Source organism: Dryas octopetala, chromosome 4 (assembly GCF_963921425.1).
Source record: "Dryas octopetala chromosome 4, drDryOcto1.1, whole genome shotgun sequence".
In the NCBI taxonomy this organism is placed as follows: domain Eukaryota; kingdom Viridiplantae; phylum Streptophyta; class Magnoliopsida; order Rosales; family Rosaceae; genus Dryas; species Dryas octopetala.
In genome coordinates, this window is record NC_141369.1 from 20,214,190 (window position 1) to 20,231,631 (window position 17,442).

The 17,442-nt window shown below is 35.4% G+C and overlaps 3 protein-coding genes and 2 pseudogenes across 3 annotated transcripts; 4 read left to right on the top strand and 1 right to left on the bottom strand.

Annotated features, from left to right (window-relative positions):
- Positions 1-700: 700 nt before the first annotated feature.
- LOC147287893 (protein TIFY 5A-like) lies at positions 701-2,847 on the bottom strand. Its single transcript, XM_086240961.1, has 4 exons — positions 2,783-2,847; positions 2,053-2,137; positions 1,262-1,315; positions 701-901 (listed from the first exon to the last, which is right to left on the bottom strand). Exons 1-4 carry the CDS (start codon positions 2,845-2,847, stop codon positions 701-703), a joined length of 405 nt encoding a protein of 134 aa, XP_086097087.1.
- A 3,615-nt stretch (positions 2,848-6,462) lies between these two features.
- On the top strand, positions 6,463-8,000 carry LOC147287894 (7-deoxyloganetin glucosyltransferase-like; annotated as a pseudogene).
- Positions 8,001-8,600: 600 nt separating this feature from the next.
- On the top strand, positions 8,601-10,286 carry LOC147287895 (7-deoxyloganetin glucosyltransferase-like). Its single transcript, XM_086242451.1, has 2 exons — positions 8,601-9,135; positions 9,352-10,286. The coding sequence occupies exons 1-2, from the start codon at positions 8,607-8,609 to the stop codon at positions 10,284-10,286; spliced, it is 1,464 nt and encodes a 487-aa protein (XP_086098577.1). The 5' UTR covers positions 8,601-8,606.
- A 2,064-nt stretch (positions 10,287-12,350) lies between these two features.
- LOC147287896 (7-deoxyloganetin glucosyltransferase-like) lies at positions 12,351-14,112 on the top strand. The gene is made up of 2 exons (XM_086239154.1): positions 12,351-12,891; positions 13,099-14,112. The coding sequence occupies exons 1-2, from the start codon at positions 12,354-12,356 to the stop codon at positions 14,028-14,030; spliced, it is 1,470 nt and encodes a 489-aa protein (XP_086095280.1). The 5' UTR covers positions 12,351-12,353; the 3' UTR covers positions 14,031-14,112.
- A 1,735-nt stretch (positions 14,113-15,847) lies between these two features.
- LOC147287897 (7-deoxyloganetin glucosyltransferase pseudogene) lies at positions 15,848-17,418 on the top strand (annotated as a pseudogene).
- The last annotated feature ends 24 nt before the right edge of the window (positions 17,419-17,442 follow it).

The following is a 17,442-nucleotide window of genomic DNA, read 5'->3' on the forward strand; positions in this document are numbered from 1 at the left end:
ATAATTAATAAACCAAAATTAGGCTAATAAAGTTTGTTCCCTAAACTCAATGGCCAAAAAAAAAAAAACAAAGTTTGTTCCCTAAACCCTAATAGTAGTAAGCCCTTGCGACAAAATGCACTTTTGAGTTGAACTTTTTCCCCCAACGGGAGTCATGAAACTTAATGTGGATGCATGGTAGCAAAATTCTTGAATCTGCATGATAATAATGCTCACCCAATGGACTTAAAATAAGAACAATTAAGGAACAACATATTTAACATAAAGTAGATAGATAAACTTGACTTCATATGAAAAAATCTCAGCCATAAAAGGTTATTTGAAGGTTGAGATTTATTGACAAAAAAAAAAAAAGGGTCAGGATTAAAAGGCTGGTAGAATCTAGTACAATTTTTATCTAGTAGAAGATTCAGATTCTAATTCAATGATTATCCATTTATTTTATTTATTTTTTAAATGTTAGGAATACCACATTTTTGCTACTACATGTATATATATCACTTTTTTAATAGAAGTGAGACCCACTTGTATAAGTCGATTCTATTAAAAATGTGATACACATGTGGTAAAAAAATGTGTTACTCCTAGCATTATTACTATTATTATTATTTTTTGGGTGCAAGAAATGACTATCCCACCCTTTAGAAAGATAACATAATAATGAACTCCATTATTTATTGCATATAATGCTACAAATAGGCTAGAGGTGGTTGTATGGAGAAGCTGATTGACTCCTGCTCCTTCTCTTTTGGAGGAATCTCTGCAGGGATCTCTTCAGGGACCCACCTGGAAGAGGAGTCCCATTTTGAGACTGCAATGCAAACCATGGTGCTGCATTGGAGGACCTTGATGTCATTCCCCATTGCATTTCTCTGCTTGCTAACAAAATTATGGCCCTAGCCTACATGAAATTAACATTAGTAGTAGTTAGCCCAAAAACAGATTACCCAAATGTGAAAGTTGAAGCCTTGATCAAAACATAATCAAGAAAAATATCCTCTAAAAAGAATTCTCTTAAAATCTACCAAGTTACCAACATATACAAAAATGTTCAAGAAAGTAGTTACAATAAAAGTATTTTTCCATCAAAACAAACAAATTTGTGGAGGAAAAATTTAGGGTAATGCTATTATGTATAATATGGGTCTCACACAGACATCACAATATGTTGTAATCACCCTTTCCACAAAACAAAACAAAAATGTTGTAAGCACAGTGGTATTGAGATTTTTCCATACCACCTTAGTACAAGAATATTTGCCTGCTTGGGAGTTGGGTCTCTCCTTAAAGACAATTTGAATTCATGCTTTAGATACTGCAACAACCGGTTAGATCAGTAATTTAAGAAAACAAAAAAAATATTATGGGCTATGGGCTGGTTTTGGGTTCATTGGGTTGGACCTAGGCTAATACTAGACATAATTTTTCTCCTATAGTTTGTGCTAAAAAAGCACAAATCTTCACCAAAAAAAAAGTGCTAAGCAAACAAATAAAAACAAAGTGAGGTGTGTGATGTAGGAGAAAAACTTACCTACGCCTGTTACATATAACGGTGTCTCACACATGACTAACACATAATAATAAATGTAAAATATAAGTTGTGTATAATGATTGTAGATAAATTTTTCTCGTGATGTAGATGATATAGATGTAATGTGGGCTGGTTTTGCGTTTGTTGGTGGGCCTAGCCTACTACTACACATAACACTTCGGTTTCTCATCCTCTTTTTTACCTGGGCTTTGGGACATTTCCTCATAAGAACTCCTGCTGCTCGATTTGTACCTTTTCGTTCTATTTTCTTCTGTTTTGTATTTTTGTTTGGTTGATGCAATCCTTTGCTCCTTAGCAAAGGCAATAACTTTGGAGCAGAAACATGTCTTAATATTAATCACAATAGTTTTTATTTCATAAGAACTTTTGGATCTACCCGTTATATATAATTTTTAATCGATCTAATAGTAGTGGAACACACATATATATGTATAATTAGTGCATACAATAGTTTTTTCAAGAAATGTGAAACTTATTTTATATCAATGACTATGCAATACCTGAAGTTCAATCATGTCGCAAACGAGAACTTGTCCATTATAAAACATGGTCATTTGTTGTTGGTTCAAAGTTGACTGCTCATCCCTAAAAATATTAAAAAAAAAAATTAAAGAGATACCAAGTCCATGAAATTTCTTTTATGCTTCCCAGAAAAATGGATCATTTCAACAAATGGGAACACAAGAAAAGAAAAGTCAAAAAAACAAAAGAAAGAAAAAAAAAAAGAAGGAAGAAAAAAACTTTGCTAAAAAAATAAAGAAAAGAAAGTGGTATATGAACGCAAGCAAGCACGGAACATAAATGGGGCTCACTTGGGGTGTGGCCCACCCCACTTCAGAAGAGAAAAAAAGTACAAATTTCAGGCCAAAATCCCACCCAACCCATTTTTCTTCTTCTCTGTCACTGCTTTTTCTGTCACTTTTTGTTCTTCTCTGTTGCTTCTTCTTATTTGTCACTTCTTCAGTTCTTCTCAAACAAATAATTAAATGTAAATCTAAAAAATGTCATTAAAAAAATCGAGATTGTACAGAAATTTTGGAAAAAACTAGTTTGGATCTCATCCCATTCATTTTAGAATCATGGTTCTGTGTTAATTGCGAGGTCACCGGAGAAGGTGAATATTAAGTAATTGAAATGTATGAATTTCACTTCACCGGTGAATATCAAATAATTGAGATGTATGAATTTCACAGTAGTTAAATGAAAAGAGAGTGACATTGGTGAACTTACATCAGTGGCAGCGTTAAGGAAGTGGTGGCCAGAGAAAGGTGGAGGTCCAAGCCATTGTTCGTCATTGCCGATGGTCGATAGAGAGAGTGACAAACACACTACACCAATGTTTTTGCAATGATGTGAAGGGGGATTGATTTTTGGAGGCTCTCTGTTTTTATAACCATGCTGTTGGAGGAAGCAAGAAAACACCCAAAAGCAAGTTTCAAATCAACATTTCGGCACGTGAAAAATGCCAGGCCACGTGGCAAAATACTTATATGTACTTGTAAATAATTTGAGCACATGTTTTTTAATTTCTAGTTCCGTGTTGGGTCTGTAAGAACTAAGAAGTGTTGTTTGCGCCTTTTCCAATGGGTGCCAAAACGGGGAGAGGCATGTACTTTATGAGGAGGTGGATATTGTAGAGTTGGTTTTAATTGCTTTATTGGTGCAACAGATCGATCCTCGGTATCTGATATTGCTAAGTTTTACTTGCAAGAGATTAAAACAAAACAAATGTGCTCAAAACTATATGTTTTCTCACTTGGACAATTAATGTTATTCTTTCACTTTTTCTTTATTAGGTAATGTTTTTCCTCAAACAATTCAACATGTTAGTAATTTAATCAATCAACTATTAATTTAGGTTGGAGCATGACACGAATAGGGGTAGAGCTATATGTGGACTTTACGTGGTCTTGATCTCTCAAATTTACATGTAGCTCTATGTATATCTTAAAAAGATTTATAAAATGGCTCACAATTAAGACATTTGGATTATTAGCCTTCTAAATGGTAGAAGTGTTGGGTTGTGGAAATAGTGTCTAGCTACGGTGGTGATGATGGTGGGAAGGAGGTAGTGGTAAGGAATAGTGATTGTCGTGGTGGCAAAGACATTGGTGGTAGTTGATTGTGGTGGTGGTGATGGTAGTAGAGGTGTGCTTGTCTTCTTAAAATCTTATTATTTGAAATATTGGAATTGACAATTATTTTAGTGGAATTTTAGGTTAAAATAATTCAAGAGAAATTAAAATCATATACGGAGTCTTCATTTTTAAACTGGAGGCCTCTTCGAACTTTGGATTCATGACTCCGAATTCCAACCCTAGATTCCAGATTCTTAGGTTCGGAGTTGGATCAGCAGCCGATAATATTGGTCTAAATATTAGGGATGGCAACGGGACGGATTTGCCAATACTATACACGCCCCGCAGGGTAGTCGAATCCCCATCGGGAGTATTCGGGGCCCCTATTATTTTTTAAAAAATATTTTTTTTATTAATAACATACCAAATTAATACAAATATATAATATAATAGATGAAATATATTAAAATTTATTAAATTACATTACAATAACACTAAATTATAAAAAAAACACTATTAAATTTTAAAGATATATATCAACAAAAATTAAGATAATAAATTAAAATATAATTATATAATATAATATTTGTATTAAATGAGTATACAAGATTAGGGTGGGAATAGAAATGTTATTACCCGTTTAAACGAGGCGGATTCCCACGAACAATTTTCAGGGGCGAGAAAATTTGCCATCTCACCGGGTAGGCCAGTTGGCCAAGCAGTTGTGCTGCCCCCACCTCACCGGATTTCGATCCCCCCCTCCCCCCTCTAGGCCTCCTCCCTTTGTAACCAAAAAAAAAAAAATTTGCCATCTCTAGGATCCGTCTAATATAATTATGTTGTGGGTATATCAAACACAAGATATCATTATTTAATTAACCTCGTACGTCCGAGTCTGATCTGTCACAAAACATTGATTATGGGCCTATGTCATGGGATGGGACTTGTAAGTTGTAACATGTTCACAAAACGTCCTTGTCATACAACATAGGCAGCACTTTTGGGCCCACATGTGCCGTTATTTTCATTTAAGCTAATGAGTCACGTGGACTTTGTCTCTAAACTGAACTGAACTATGAAGCCTTCAAATGGCACGTGCTAATTAATTTTTGTCCTTTACTTCTCTATTTCTCTCCTAACTAATTAACTGCAACACTGGCAAGATCGGTATGATCCAACTAATTAATTTGGCTTATGTTAAAATCCAATTTAAGTATCATATATTATGATATTCTTATCAAAATAGGGAATTGGATCATTAACAGCCCAACAACATTAGGCTAAAGTACGAATGACAATTGAAGTACCAGCATGATATTTTCCTACACTAACTCTATATACAATAAATATAGTACCTAAAAAAAAAAAAAACTTAATCGCCACAATTTTCACTGTTCATCCCCCACAACAAATTCATGGCTTCACCATATACGCATCATGAATTATAATTCATTGTTTATATATTTGATTTTAATTTTGTTGAGTAAGAGAATTTGGTCTGTCTCACCATACTATGGATGGTAATAGTATCTACTAACAAAATTCAATCACAAATTTTAATAGAACTAGGGGGCTACATAAAGATTGAACAATAGAAAATTATGTTTGGGCATATAATGTACCAAACACAGTTTTCATAGTTTCAAAAGCTATGTAAGTGTGATGAATAAATGCTTGAAGGACTAAAAGGCGTGAAATCAATCAACACTGAGTTAGATTTTTTTGATTCAAAAATTTTAGCTCAAATGGCATTAGGAGGTGTGAATTAAAGTTAATGGGGAAAATTTTTGAAGATAGATTTTTTTTTTTTTTGGTTACATTGGAGTGAATCGAATTCTAGACTTAGCCTAATCCTAATCCTAAGCTATGAAGATAAATTTTGAATTACAAACCATATAGAGTTTTAGGTTCTAAATAGGAGTTCCGATGAGTTGATGTAATAAAAGTACTATTTTCCTAACCAATTAATTTGATTGGTTGGGCTATAGATTAAGCCCAAACAAAAAATCAAATATTTTAAGCCCAAAAACCTACAACAGACTCCATACCAAGTAGCCCAACCCGGAGGTCCCCAAGCCCCAGTCCCTCACACACACCAAGACTCAGCCCTTCTCTGAATCCGGGTTCCTTTAATTTTGGGTTTTATTTTAAATTTTTTTCCATTTGGGAACCAGAAAATATTATCTGAATTTTGTGGAGACTATGTATGCTAATAAATTATTATTTTTTAGAATAAGAAGTGAGCTTTTATAAATTAACCATCAACTACATTCATAGCAACAATATCAACCATCTAAATAAGACAATCCTCCCACAACAATTGGTCTAAACATGACAAAGCAAACCTAGCCAGCACATACGCTACACTATCACAATTTACAAATACTAGAATTAAAAAGGAAACTTAAAGATAAAAAAAACCACTAGCTAAATGCTTTATATGCTAATATTTTTGGCAACATAGAACAAAGTTTACTTATTTGATTTAGAAGATGCCAATATTGAAAAATATGACACTCGAGTCGAAACCTTTCCAAGGGCCGGCCTTTGATTTTCATCTCATCATCATGAAGCTTTTAGTATGGAAAAATATATAATCTTGTCTCGAATTCCCTTAATTAATTGTAATTACACAATCATTGCCTCGTGATCTTCATCTATATTTTTTGTCTTGTTACTTGGTGCCTCCATATATATATATATATATGTATATATTGAACATGCTTGTGTCTCCGGTACTAACATATACGTACAGTTTGATTCTCCCTCTACAAAAATGTTGTAGCACTATCTCATTGCCTACGATATATACTCAAAATAAAAATCTAAGACATGGGTTCAAAGGCAGAGGCTAATAACAAGCCTCATGCAGTTTGCATTCCTGTTCCAGTTCAAAGCCACATAAAGGCGATGCTTAAATTTGCAAAGCTCCTCCACCACAAAGGCTTTCACATAACCTTTGTGAACACACAGTTCAACCACAAGCGCTTTCTCAAATCTTTAGGTCCCAACTCCCCCGATGGCTTGCCCGATTTTCAATTCCAAACCATCCCAGATGGTCTTCCAGACTCAGATGCAGATGCCACCCAAGACCTCACTCTGCTTTGCCAATCCATCATGACAAATTTCTTGGCTCCATTTTGTGACCTCATCATAAAGCTCAACAATAATATTGTAGTCAAGTCAAACCCAGTGAGTTGCATTGTTTCAGATGGTCTCATGGCGTTCACGACCCCAGCTGCTGAACAATTTGGAATCCCCATCACACTCTTCTTTCCTTTTGCTGCAAGCAGCTTCATGGGATATAAACAATACCCCACTTTGCTGGAAAAAAGACTTGCACCACTCAAAGGTACACTCAAGCAATTAATTGTTTAATTTTATGATTAATTAATGAAATTTTTCTTTAATTAATTACTAATTGGGTGTTGTAGATGAGAGCTGTTTGACAAATGGGTTTTTGGACAAGGTCATAGATTGGATTCCAGGAATGAAAGATATTCGTTTAAGGGATCTCCCCAATGACTTTATAACTACAAATCCGAATGACATGATTTTTAATGGTATCATTGAAGTAATGGGTAGAGTTCACAAAGCTACATCAGTTGTTGTGCATACTTTTGATGCATTGGAGTCACATGTTTTGGATGCTCTCTCATCAATGGCGCCTCCGTCTGTTTACGCCATTGGCCCTCTCCAATTACTTCTCAATCACATACCAAAATCCCCAGCTTTGGATTCTATGGGGTACAGTCTATGGAAAGAAGAAACTGAGTGCCTCCAATGGCTAGACTCTAATTAAGGTCCCAAATTCAGTAGTGTAAGTGAATTTTGGGAGCATAGTGGTCATGACACCACAACAGCTTGTTGAGTTTGGATGGGGACTTGCAAATACCAAGCTTAACTTCTTGTGGGTTATTAGGCCTGATTTGGTTGTTGGCGAATCTGCAATTTTGCCACCTGATTTTGAAACCGAGACTAAGGAAAGAGGTTTTATAGCAAGTTGGTGCCCACAAGAGGAAGTACTTAATCACCCATCTATTGGAGGGTTTTTAACACACTGTGGTTGGAATTCAACAATCGAGAGTTTGTGTGCTGGAGTGCCTATGCTGTGTTGGCCATTCTTTGCGGACCAACAAACGAATTGTTACTATGCTTCCAAAGAATGGGACATTGGCATGGAGATCAATAATGATGTGAAAAGAGACAATGTAGAGAAGCTTGTTAGAGAGTTGATGGAGGGAGAGAAGGGTAAGAAAATGAAAAATAAGGCCATGGAGTTGAAGAAGCTAGCAGAAGATGCCAGTGCTCCCCATGGTTCTTCATCCACAAACTTAGACAATCTAGTGAATCAAATGTTACTAAGATAAAACTAGATGTTATGTATACGATTATTGTTATTAATTTGAAATTGTCATTTTAAGGCGCGATTACAAGACATCCTAAATATACCTAGCTCGAATCTTAAGATGCTTGAACGTTATTTGATGCCTTTCATAATTGTATAGTGTTTGAATTCTCTGTTTGTTTTCGTACAAAACATAACCAATTAAAGAATAAGATGATACAATAGTCTAGCAACAGAAATTAAAGCAAAAGGTTATACTCTAACACCGACAGTTCATCAGTACAATGAATCATCAGCCGGCCTAGTTTATTTGAAAGGTAATATATGATATTAATCAACCTAATTGGTATCTTCAGGTGGACCCTACTTTCTCTTTCTTTATCTTAGCGTGGCTTACCAAAGAAAAGTGTCGTTAACTCGTGATTAAGGTGTATGCCTTTGTCTTGTACACGTGATTTATGCATGATAAATTCGACTCAGATTTTTAACCAAAAAGAAGATAGAATGGCAAAGGACAAAACCTGCCCCGTTGTAACGTAGCTAGCTAGAGCAGTCTATAAAAATCTGCAATAATATTTGTGACAGTGCAAAACACATACACAAAAAATTTAAGAAGATCATCATATTCATGGGTTCCAATAATAAGCCTCATGCTGTTTGTATTCCCTTTCCATCTCAAGGCCATATAAAGGCAATGCTTAAATTTGCAAAGCTCCTCCACCACAGAGGCCTTCACATAACCTTTGTCAACACAGAGTACAACCACAAGCGCTTTCTTAAATCTCTAGGCCCCAACTCCCTTAATGGCTTGCCCGATTTTCGATTTGAAACCATTCCAGATGGCCTTCCTGATTCAGATAATCAAGATGCCACCCAAGACATCCCCTTGCTTTGTGATTTCATCACAAAAAATTTCTTGGCTCCCTTTAGTCACCTCCTAGCAAAACTCAATCATGAGGCATCTTCTAATTCCAACGGTGTTGATATTCCTCCGGTGAGTTGCTTAGTTTCAGATGGTTTCATGTCGGTGTTCACCATCACAGCTGCTGAAGAACTTGGAATTCCTGTCGCACTCTTCTTCACTGTTGCTGCAAGCGCCTTCATGGGATTTAAATCTTATCGCTCTTTGGTCCAAAAAGGACTTACACCACTCAAAGGTGAAAATAACTATATATATACAAACACTTTTTTAATTTCAAGTTAATGTTAGATATACCACATTTTTATACATAATGTAAGACGATTAATGTGATATAATTATATCGTTATAAATAAATAAGCGTAATGTTAGATGTATCACATTTTTATACATGATGTGTCACTTATCGTATTAATTAATATAACTGATAAATCACATTATTGAATATTTGTAGATGAGAGCTGTTTGACAAATGGGTTTTTGGACATGGTCATAGATTGGATTCCGGGAATGAAGGATATTCGTCTAAGGGATCTCCCATCCTTGTTTCAAACTACAAATCCGGACGACAGCATGTTTAACTTCTGCATGGAAGCAGCCGAAAGAGCTCACAAAGCTTCAGCAGTTGCTTTTCTTACTTTTGATGCTTTGGAGCGAAATGTTTTGGATGCACTCTCATCCATGCTTCCACTTATTTACACCATTGGCCCTCTCCAATTACTTCTCAATCACATACCAGAACACACAGCTTTCAATTCCATAGGATACAGTTTATGGAAAGAAGAAACTGAGTGTCTCAAATGGCTAGACTCTAAGCCCCCAAATTCAGTTGTTTATATCAATTTTGGCAGCATTTCGGTCATGAAACCACAACATCTTGTTGAGTTTGGTTGGGGACTTGCAAATACAAAGCTTCCTTTCTTTTGGGTTATCAGGCCTGATTTGGTTGCTGGTGAATCCGCAATTTTGCCACCTGATTTTGAGACCGAGACTAAGGAAAGAGGTCTAATAGCGAGTTGGTGCCCACAAGAGCAAGTCCTTAACCACCCTTCGGTCGGAGGGTTTTTAACACACTGCGGTTGGAATTCAACCATTGAGAGTGTGACTGCAGGAGTGCCTATGCTGTGTTGGCCGTTCTTCGCAGACCAGCAAACGAACTGTCACTATACTTGCAAAGAATGGGGCATTGGGATGGAGATCGATAGCAATGTGAAGAGAGAGGAAGTAGAGAAGCTTATTAGAGAGTTAATGGAGGGAGAGAAGGGTAAGAGAATGAAAAATAAGGTCATGGAGTGGAAGAAACTTGCTAAAGAAGCTACTGGTCCACATGGTTCTTCATCCACAAACTTAGACAATCTAGTCAATCAAATGGTATTAAGGAAAAACTAGCTAGCTGGATATATGTAACCCACAAGAATAGTAATTTTTAAATTTTTGTTGGTGTTCTAAGTAAGCTTTGTATTGATTTCAATCATTCAATGTTATTGCAAAGAAAATTAAGGTGGTAAGAAAGTTTCGACCTATAACGTATTAATATAACATCCACTTTTCAATCTTAAATTTTTTAATTTCTCGTATGTTTTGTAGTGCGAGTATGCTTCATGCCCAAATAATTGTAATGAGATTAATTAATTAATCAATAGACCAGACAATATTCATTTGGAGACAGCTGCCAATGACTGTATCTACATTCTACTAAGCCTACTCTATTCATGCAAATCCACAAGGTTTAATAGTTTATATCTAATTTATAATTTTTATGAAATTGAAAATGTAAACAAAAGTTTTTATATAGGACATGATTTATTTGCTGCCTTCCGTGCATGCAGGATTGCAGGGCCGGCCTTGACTTTTGGAAGGCTAGGGGCGAAATCTAAATTGGGCCCCTAATAAAATTTTTTACAAAATAATTCACAATTAACAAAAAATCAATTAGGAAATTTTCGATCACATTAAGAAATCAATTAGAAAATTTTTGGTTGAACGTCAAAAAAATAATTGAAAAAATAATAATTTATAGGAATATAAGAGAAAAATTAAAATGGAAAAAACACACACTCAAACATTAATTATCTTTTTGTCTCAATGAGACCTCTCTAATTTCTTTTAGATTGAACGAGCATGTGGAGAACAAAAAAACAAAAAACCAGTTTTCCACAAGACTATATGAATTGGCAAAGATCCGTCTTTGCCAATTCAAAGCAAACATGTTCTCTGAATCCAACTTTTCAGAAAGAAGACATGTACTTTTAATGAAAAAAAAAGAGATGTAAACCCAAGGGCAAAAAGGACCTACTGCCATGCAGATGAGGATGTTGGCTTGCTTCTCTTGTGATTCACGTGAGAAGCCAAAGAAAAAATGAAGCAAGTTAGCCAAACACAAATTAAGGAAATAAAAAAATATAAAAATGTGACTTTCAACTTATAATCAAAGAAAAATAGGTTGCAGAACCCAAATTTTATATCTTAGAAGAGTCTAATTTTTTTTTTTTTGGTACAAGAGGAGGCCTAAGCCCAAAGAAAAAAACTAGATAACTACAACTTTGACACAATAAGTAAAAGAGCCTAATTGCAACGAAGACATTATAAATAAACCCAACAACTATTTTTTTATAGGTCTATTGATTTTAAGTACCAAATTATAATATTTTTTTATTTCAACTACTAAAACATTTATGTCATTTCACTTTAGGTACTAAATTTTAGTTTAGGTACTAACTTTAAAAAATATGATTATATCAAACTGTGACTATCTAACAATCATAACTTTTTTATTAATTTGTTGTTTTTTCAATATTTATAAGGTTTAAACTTTAATGTTTAGTCTTTGGGTTATAGGACTTCATTCCCCAAACTTAAATCAAAATTATGAAACCCTTAAAAATTTAGATTTTTTATAAATTTTAAATAGTCACAACTATGACTGTTCGACAATTACAACTGTAATTGTTCGACAGTCACAACTGTATAACAAACTGATTTATGACCTAATCCAAAATGTTTTACTCTAGGTTAGTACCTAAATAAAAAAAAATTAGTGTCTTGCTGCTTTACTAAAAAACTATTGATATTTGGTATTTAATTCTAATTTTCTATTTTTTTTAATATATATATATTAATATATAAATAATATAAAAATTTGTGGACCCCTATGAAGGTGGGGCTAGGCGGTCGCGCACTTGGTGCCCCCCCTTCAGGGCCGGCACTGCGTGCATGATATCATGCGTGACTGTGTAACATACTTTTATAGAAAAATAAAGAAATGGTTTTCTTTTATATCATGATATCATCCATACGTAACACATATAAATATAATTTTTACCTTATAAATCTTAAGAGTTAATTACGTAAGTTAGATCCGTCCTATAGACAGACTCTCCTTCCCACTAGCCCTATAAATAATCTACAATATTAGTTGTGCAAATGCAAACGCATCGCATACCCAAAGTCAAAGATATGGGTTCCACTGTAGAAGCTAGTAAGCCTCATGCTGTTTGCATTCCAGCTCCGGCTCAAGGCCACATAAAGGCAATGCTCAAATTTGCAAAGCTCCTCCACCATAAAGGCTTCCATATAACCTTTGTGAACACCGAGTTCAACCACAAGCGCTTTCTTAGATCTCTAGGCCCCAACTCCCTCGATGGCTTGCCCGATTTTCGGTTCGAAGCCATCCCAGATGGCCTTCCAGATTCAGATGAAGATGCCACCCAAGACGTCACGTTGCTTGCTGACGCTGTCCGAAAAAACTACTTCTTGCCTCCATTTCGTGACCTCCTGCTAAAACTCAACCGCATGGCGACAACTTCTCCTTTCGACAATACTAATCCTCCGGTGAGTTGCATAGTTTCAGATGGTTTCATGTCGATGTTCACCGTCACAGCTGCTCAGGAAATTGGAGTCCCCATCGCACTGCTCTACACTATCGCTGCATGCACCGTCATGTCGTTTAAACAGTTTCGCGCTTTACTCGAAAAAGGACTTGCACCACTCAAAGGTACAGTACTACTCATGTACATGTGAACGACTAAATAAACACCAATTATTATCTATTGTCCTTTACAGTTGTTCAAATTTAGCCCTCGTGTGAACGACTTTGCTAAACTATATAACTATTACTTAGAAGAATTCATTATCATTTGCTTAATTTTGTTATTAACATTTAATTTCTTTATGTTAATATATTACTTGGATACTTTTGTAGATGAGAGCTGTTTTACAAATGGGTATTTGGACATGATCATAGATTGGATTCCGGGAATGAAAAATATCCGCCTCAAGGATCTTCCGACCTTCTTCCGAACCACAGATCCCAATGACATCTTGTTTAACTTCAGCATGGAAACAATGGACAGAGTTGAAGAAGCTTCGGCACTTGTTATAACAACTTTTGATGCGTTGGAGCCACAAGTTTTGGATGCTCTCTCAGCTATGGGGCATCCACGTGTTTACACCGTTGGCCCTCTCCAACCACTTCTCGATCATATTCCACAACATCCAGCTTTGAATTCTATAGGGTACAGTTTGTGGAAAGAAGAAACTGAGTGTCTCCAATGGCTTGACTCTAAGGCCCCAAATTCTGTTGTTTATGTCAATTTTGGGAGCATAACGGTCATGACACCACAACAGCTTGTTGAGTTTGGTTGGGGACTTGCAAATACAAAGCTTACTTTCTTTTGGGTTATTAGGCCTGATTTGGTTGTTGGCAAATCCGCAATTTTGCCACCTGATTTTGAAACCAAGACTAAAGAAAGAGGTCTAATAGCGAGTTGGTGCCCACAAGAGCAAGTCCTTAACCATTCTTCGGTTGGTGGGTTTTTAACTCACAGTGGGTGGAATTCAACCATTGAGAGCTTGACTGCTGGAGTGCCAATGCTTTCTTGGCCATTCTTTGCTGATCAGCAAACCAACTGCTACTATACTTGCAATGAATGGGGGGTTGGCATGGAGATTAACAATGATGTCAAGAGAGATGATGTGGAGAAGCTTGTTAAAGAGTTAATGGAGGGAGAAAAGGGTAAGAAAATGAAAAATAAGGTCATGGAGTGGAAGAAACTAGCTGAAGAAGCCACTGCTCCACATGGTTCTTCATCCAAAAACCTAGACAATCTAGTCAATCAAGTGCTATTAAGCTAGATGCATGTTTCGATTAATAACATTGTTTATTAATTATTTGTAATTTGTTGGTGTGTTAATTTGTTGTTATTTTTGGTCTTAATATATATATATATATATATATATAACTAGAATAATCATGTACTACAAGATGTACTTGGGGATAAATATTCTTTCTCTAAGAATCTAGCTAATAGTAAGGTTCAAAAATACATTATACATTTCTAATAAACAACTTGGATTAGAAACCAGATGAATTGCCAAAAATATTAGAATATGAATCTGAATGTTATACATGTATACCTTGCATAGTTGCATGTACGCGAAATAGATGTAGCATGCATGCATGCTTATTTTGGTTGACTAGCGATAGAAAAAAAAAATTACGTACCTTATGTATATCTCGATCTTATATTATGTGTTAAATTGATTACTTTATGAGGAGGAGAGAGATAAAGACAATAAATATATATACTCATTATATAAATATTTTGGGGCAATGCTAGAGTGCCCTAATTAATGACATGGAATTTCCATGTCAATTAAATCATTTAATATATCTAATAATATATGCCACATAAGCTTTTAAAAATACTAATATAACCTCATTTAAAATTCTAAAAACATAAATAAAATTACAAAAGAAAATTAAAAGGATTTAAAAAAGGTTTCATTGCAAATCTATAATCTCAGACTTTGCAAATTTTGCGTCATATATTGCACAGTTGCACCCAAAATATCAAAGATTAAAGTCCTCTGTTTAAATCATGGATGGTAAAAATACAGTTCCTTCAAGAATCTCCACCATCCCAATATACTATTGAAACAAAGTAATACCAAGTTTTGGACAAAAAAAGTTTTGACCTTTGATTCGTAGGGAGATGGACATTAATATATGACTATTTTAAGGGCCTTCTTGCTTTTCAGCTTTTCGATCTATTTGCTGGTTATCTCTTGTTTCCAGGCATAGTAAGCTGTATGTTTTTTTGTTGCCCCTTTGGCCTTCATGCTTCTTCTATGACAGTATATTTTGATTAGACAAGAAAAAAAATAAAAAGGCTGAAAATGCAATGTCAAAGGTCTGAAAAGAGGAGAGAAAACTTGGTTTATGAAGGTTGAAAGCATAGATTGACTAGCTTAGATGAGGACACCAAATTTTATTGCTATGAACAATTTGGTTGAATTTTGCAGAAAAATTATAGATTTTTTGGAGGTTGAAGATGGAGAATGATAAATAAAAATAAGATATATAATGATGATATTAATTAAGTACTAATTTCAATCATTTGATTTAATTTGGACAAGATTGTCTTTTAATAATAAAGATATTAATTTGATGTGGCAAATAACTAGTGATGTGTGCAAAATAATTTTGCCACATCAGATTAGGGCACATATATCTTGTGCCATATTAGGGCACAAAATCTTTTCTTAATATTTTATTCCCAATAATAATGCGTGCAAGGTCACATGCATAAGTGTACATGCAATATATAATATATCTTACAAATTAATTAATTAAATTAAGGACAAATTACACGTAAATACCTAGAGTATACACCTCAGGTACCTTAATTAATTAATTAAATTAAGGAAAAATATATAATCTTGTCTCGAATTTTCTTAATTAATTGTAATTACACAATCATTGCCTCGTGATCTTCATCTATATTTTTGTCTTGTTACTTGGTGCCTCCATATATATATATATATGTATGTATATATTGAACATGCTTGTGTCTCCGGTACTAACATATACAGTTTGATTCTTCCTCTACAAAAATGTTGTAGCACTATCTCATTGCCTACGATATATACTCAAAATAAAAATCTAAGACATGGGTTCAAAGGCAGAGGCTAATAACAAGCCTCATGCAGTTTGCATTCCTGTTCCAGTTCAAAGCCACATAAATGCGATGCTTAAATTTGCAAAGCTCCTCCACCACAAAGGCTTTCACATAACCTTTGTGAACACACAGTTCAACCACAAGCGCTTTCTCAAATCTTTAGGTCCCAACTCCCTCGATGGCTTGCCCGATTTTCGATTCGAAACCATCCCAGATGGTCTTCCAGACTCAGATGCAGATGCCACCCAAGGCCTCACTCTGCTTTGCCAATCCATCATGACAAATTTCTTGGCTCCATTTTGTGACCTCATCATAAAGCTCAACAATAATATTGTAGTCAAGTCAAACCCAGTGAGTTGCATTGTTTCAGATGGTCTCATGGCGTTCACGACCCCAGCTGCTGAACAATTTGGAATCCCCATCACACTCTTCTTTCCTTTTGCTACAAGCAGCTTCATGGGATATAAACAATACCCCACTTTGCTGGAAAAAAGACTTGCACCACTCAAAGGTACACTCAAGCAATTAATTGTTTAATTTTATGATTAATTAATGAAATTTTTCTTTAATTAATTACTAATTGGGTGTTGTAGATGAGAGCTGTTTGACAAATGGGTTTTTGGACAAGGTCATAGATTGGATTCCAGGAATGAAAGATATTCGTTTAAGGGATCTCCCCAATGACTTTATAACTACAAATCCGAATGACATGATTTTTAATGGTATCATTGAAGTAATGGGTAGAGTTCACAAAGCTACATCAGTTGTTGTGCATACTTTTGATGCATTGGAGCCACATGTTTTGGATGCTCTCTCATCAATGGCGCCTCTGTCTGTTTACGCCATTGGCCCTCTCCAATTACTTCTCAATCACATACCAAAATCCCCAGCTTTGGATTCTATGGGGTACAGTCTATGGAAAGAAGAAACTGAGTGCCTCCAATGGCTAGACTCTAGGGTCCCAAATTCAGTAGTGTATGTGAATTTTGGGAGCATAGTGGTCATGACACCACAACAGCTTGTTGAGTTTGGATGGGGACTTGCAAATACCAAGCTTAACTTTGTGGGTTATTAGGCCTGATTTGGTTGTTGGCGAATCTGCAATTTTGCCACCTGATTTTGAAACCGAGACTAAGGAAAGAGGTCTTATAGCAAGTTGGTGCCCACAAGAGGAAGTACTTAATCACCCATCTATTGGAGGGTTTTTAACACACTGTGGTTGGAATTCAACAATCGAGAGTTTGTGTGCTGGAGTGCCTATGCTGTGTTGGCCATTCTTTGCGGACCAACAAACGAATTGTTACTATGCTTCCAAAGAATGGGAAATTGGCATGGAGATCAATAATGATGTGAAAAGAGACAATGTAGAGAAGCTTGTTAGAGAGTTAATGGAGGGAGAGAAGGGTAAGAAAATGAAAAAGAAGGCCATGGAGTTGAAGAAGCTAGCAGAAGATGCCGGTGCTCCCCATGGTTCTTCATCCACAAACTTAGACAATCTAGTGAATCAAATGTTACTAAGAAAAAACTGGATGTTATGCATACGATTACTGTTATTAATTTGAAATTGTCGTTTTAAGGCCCGATTA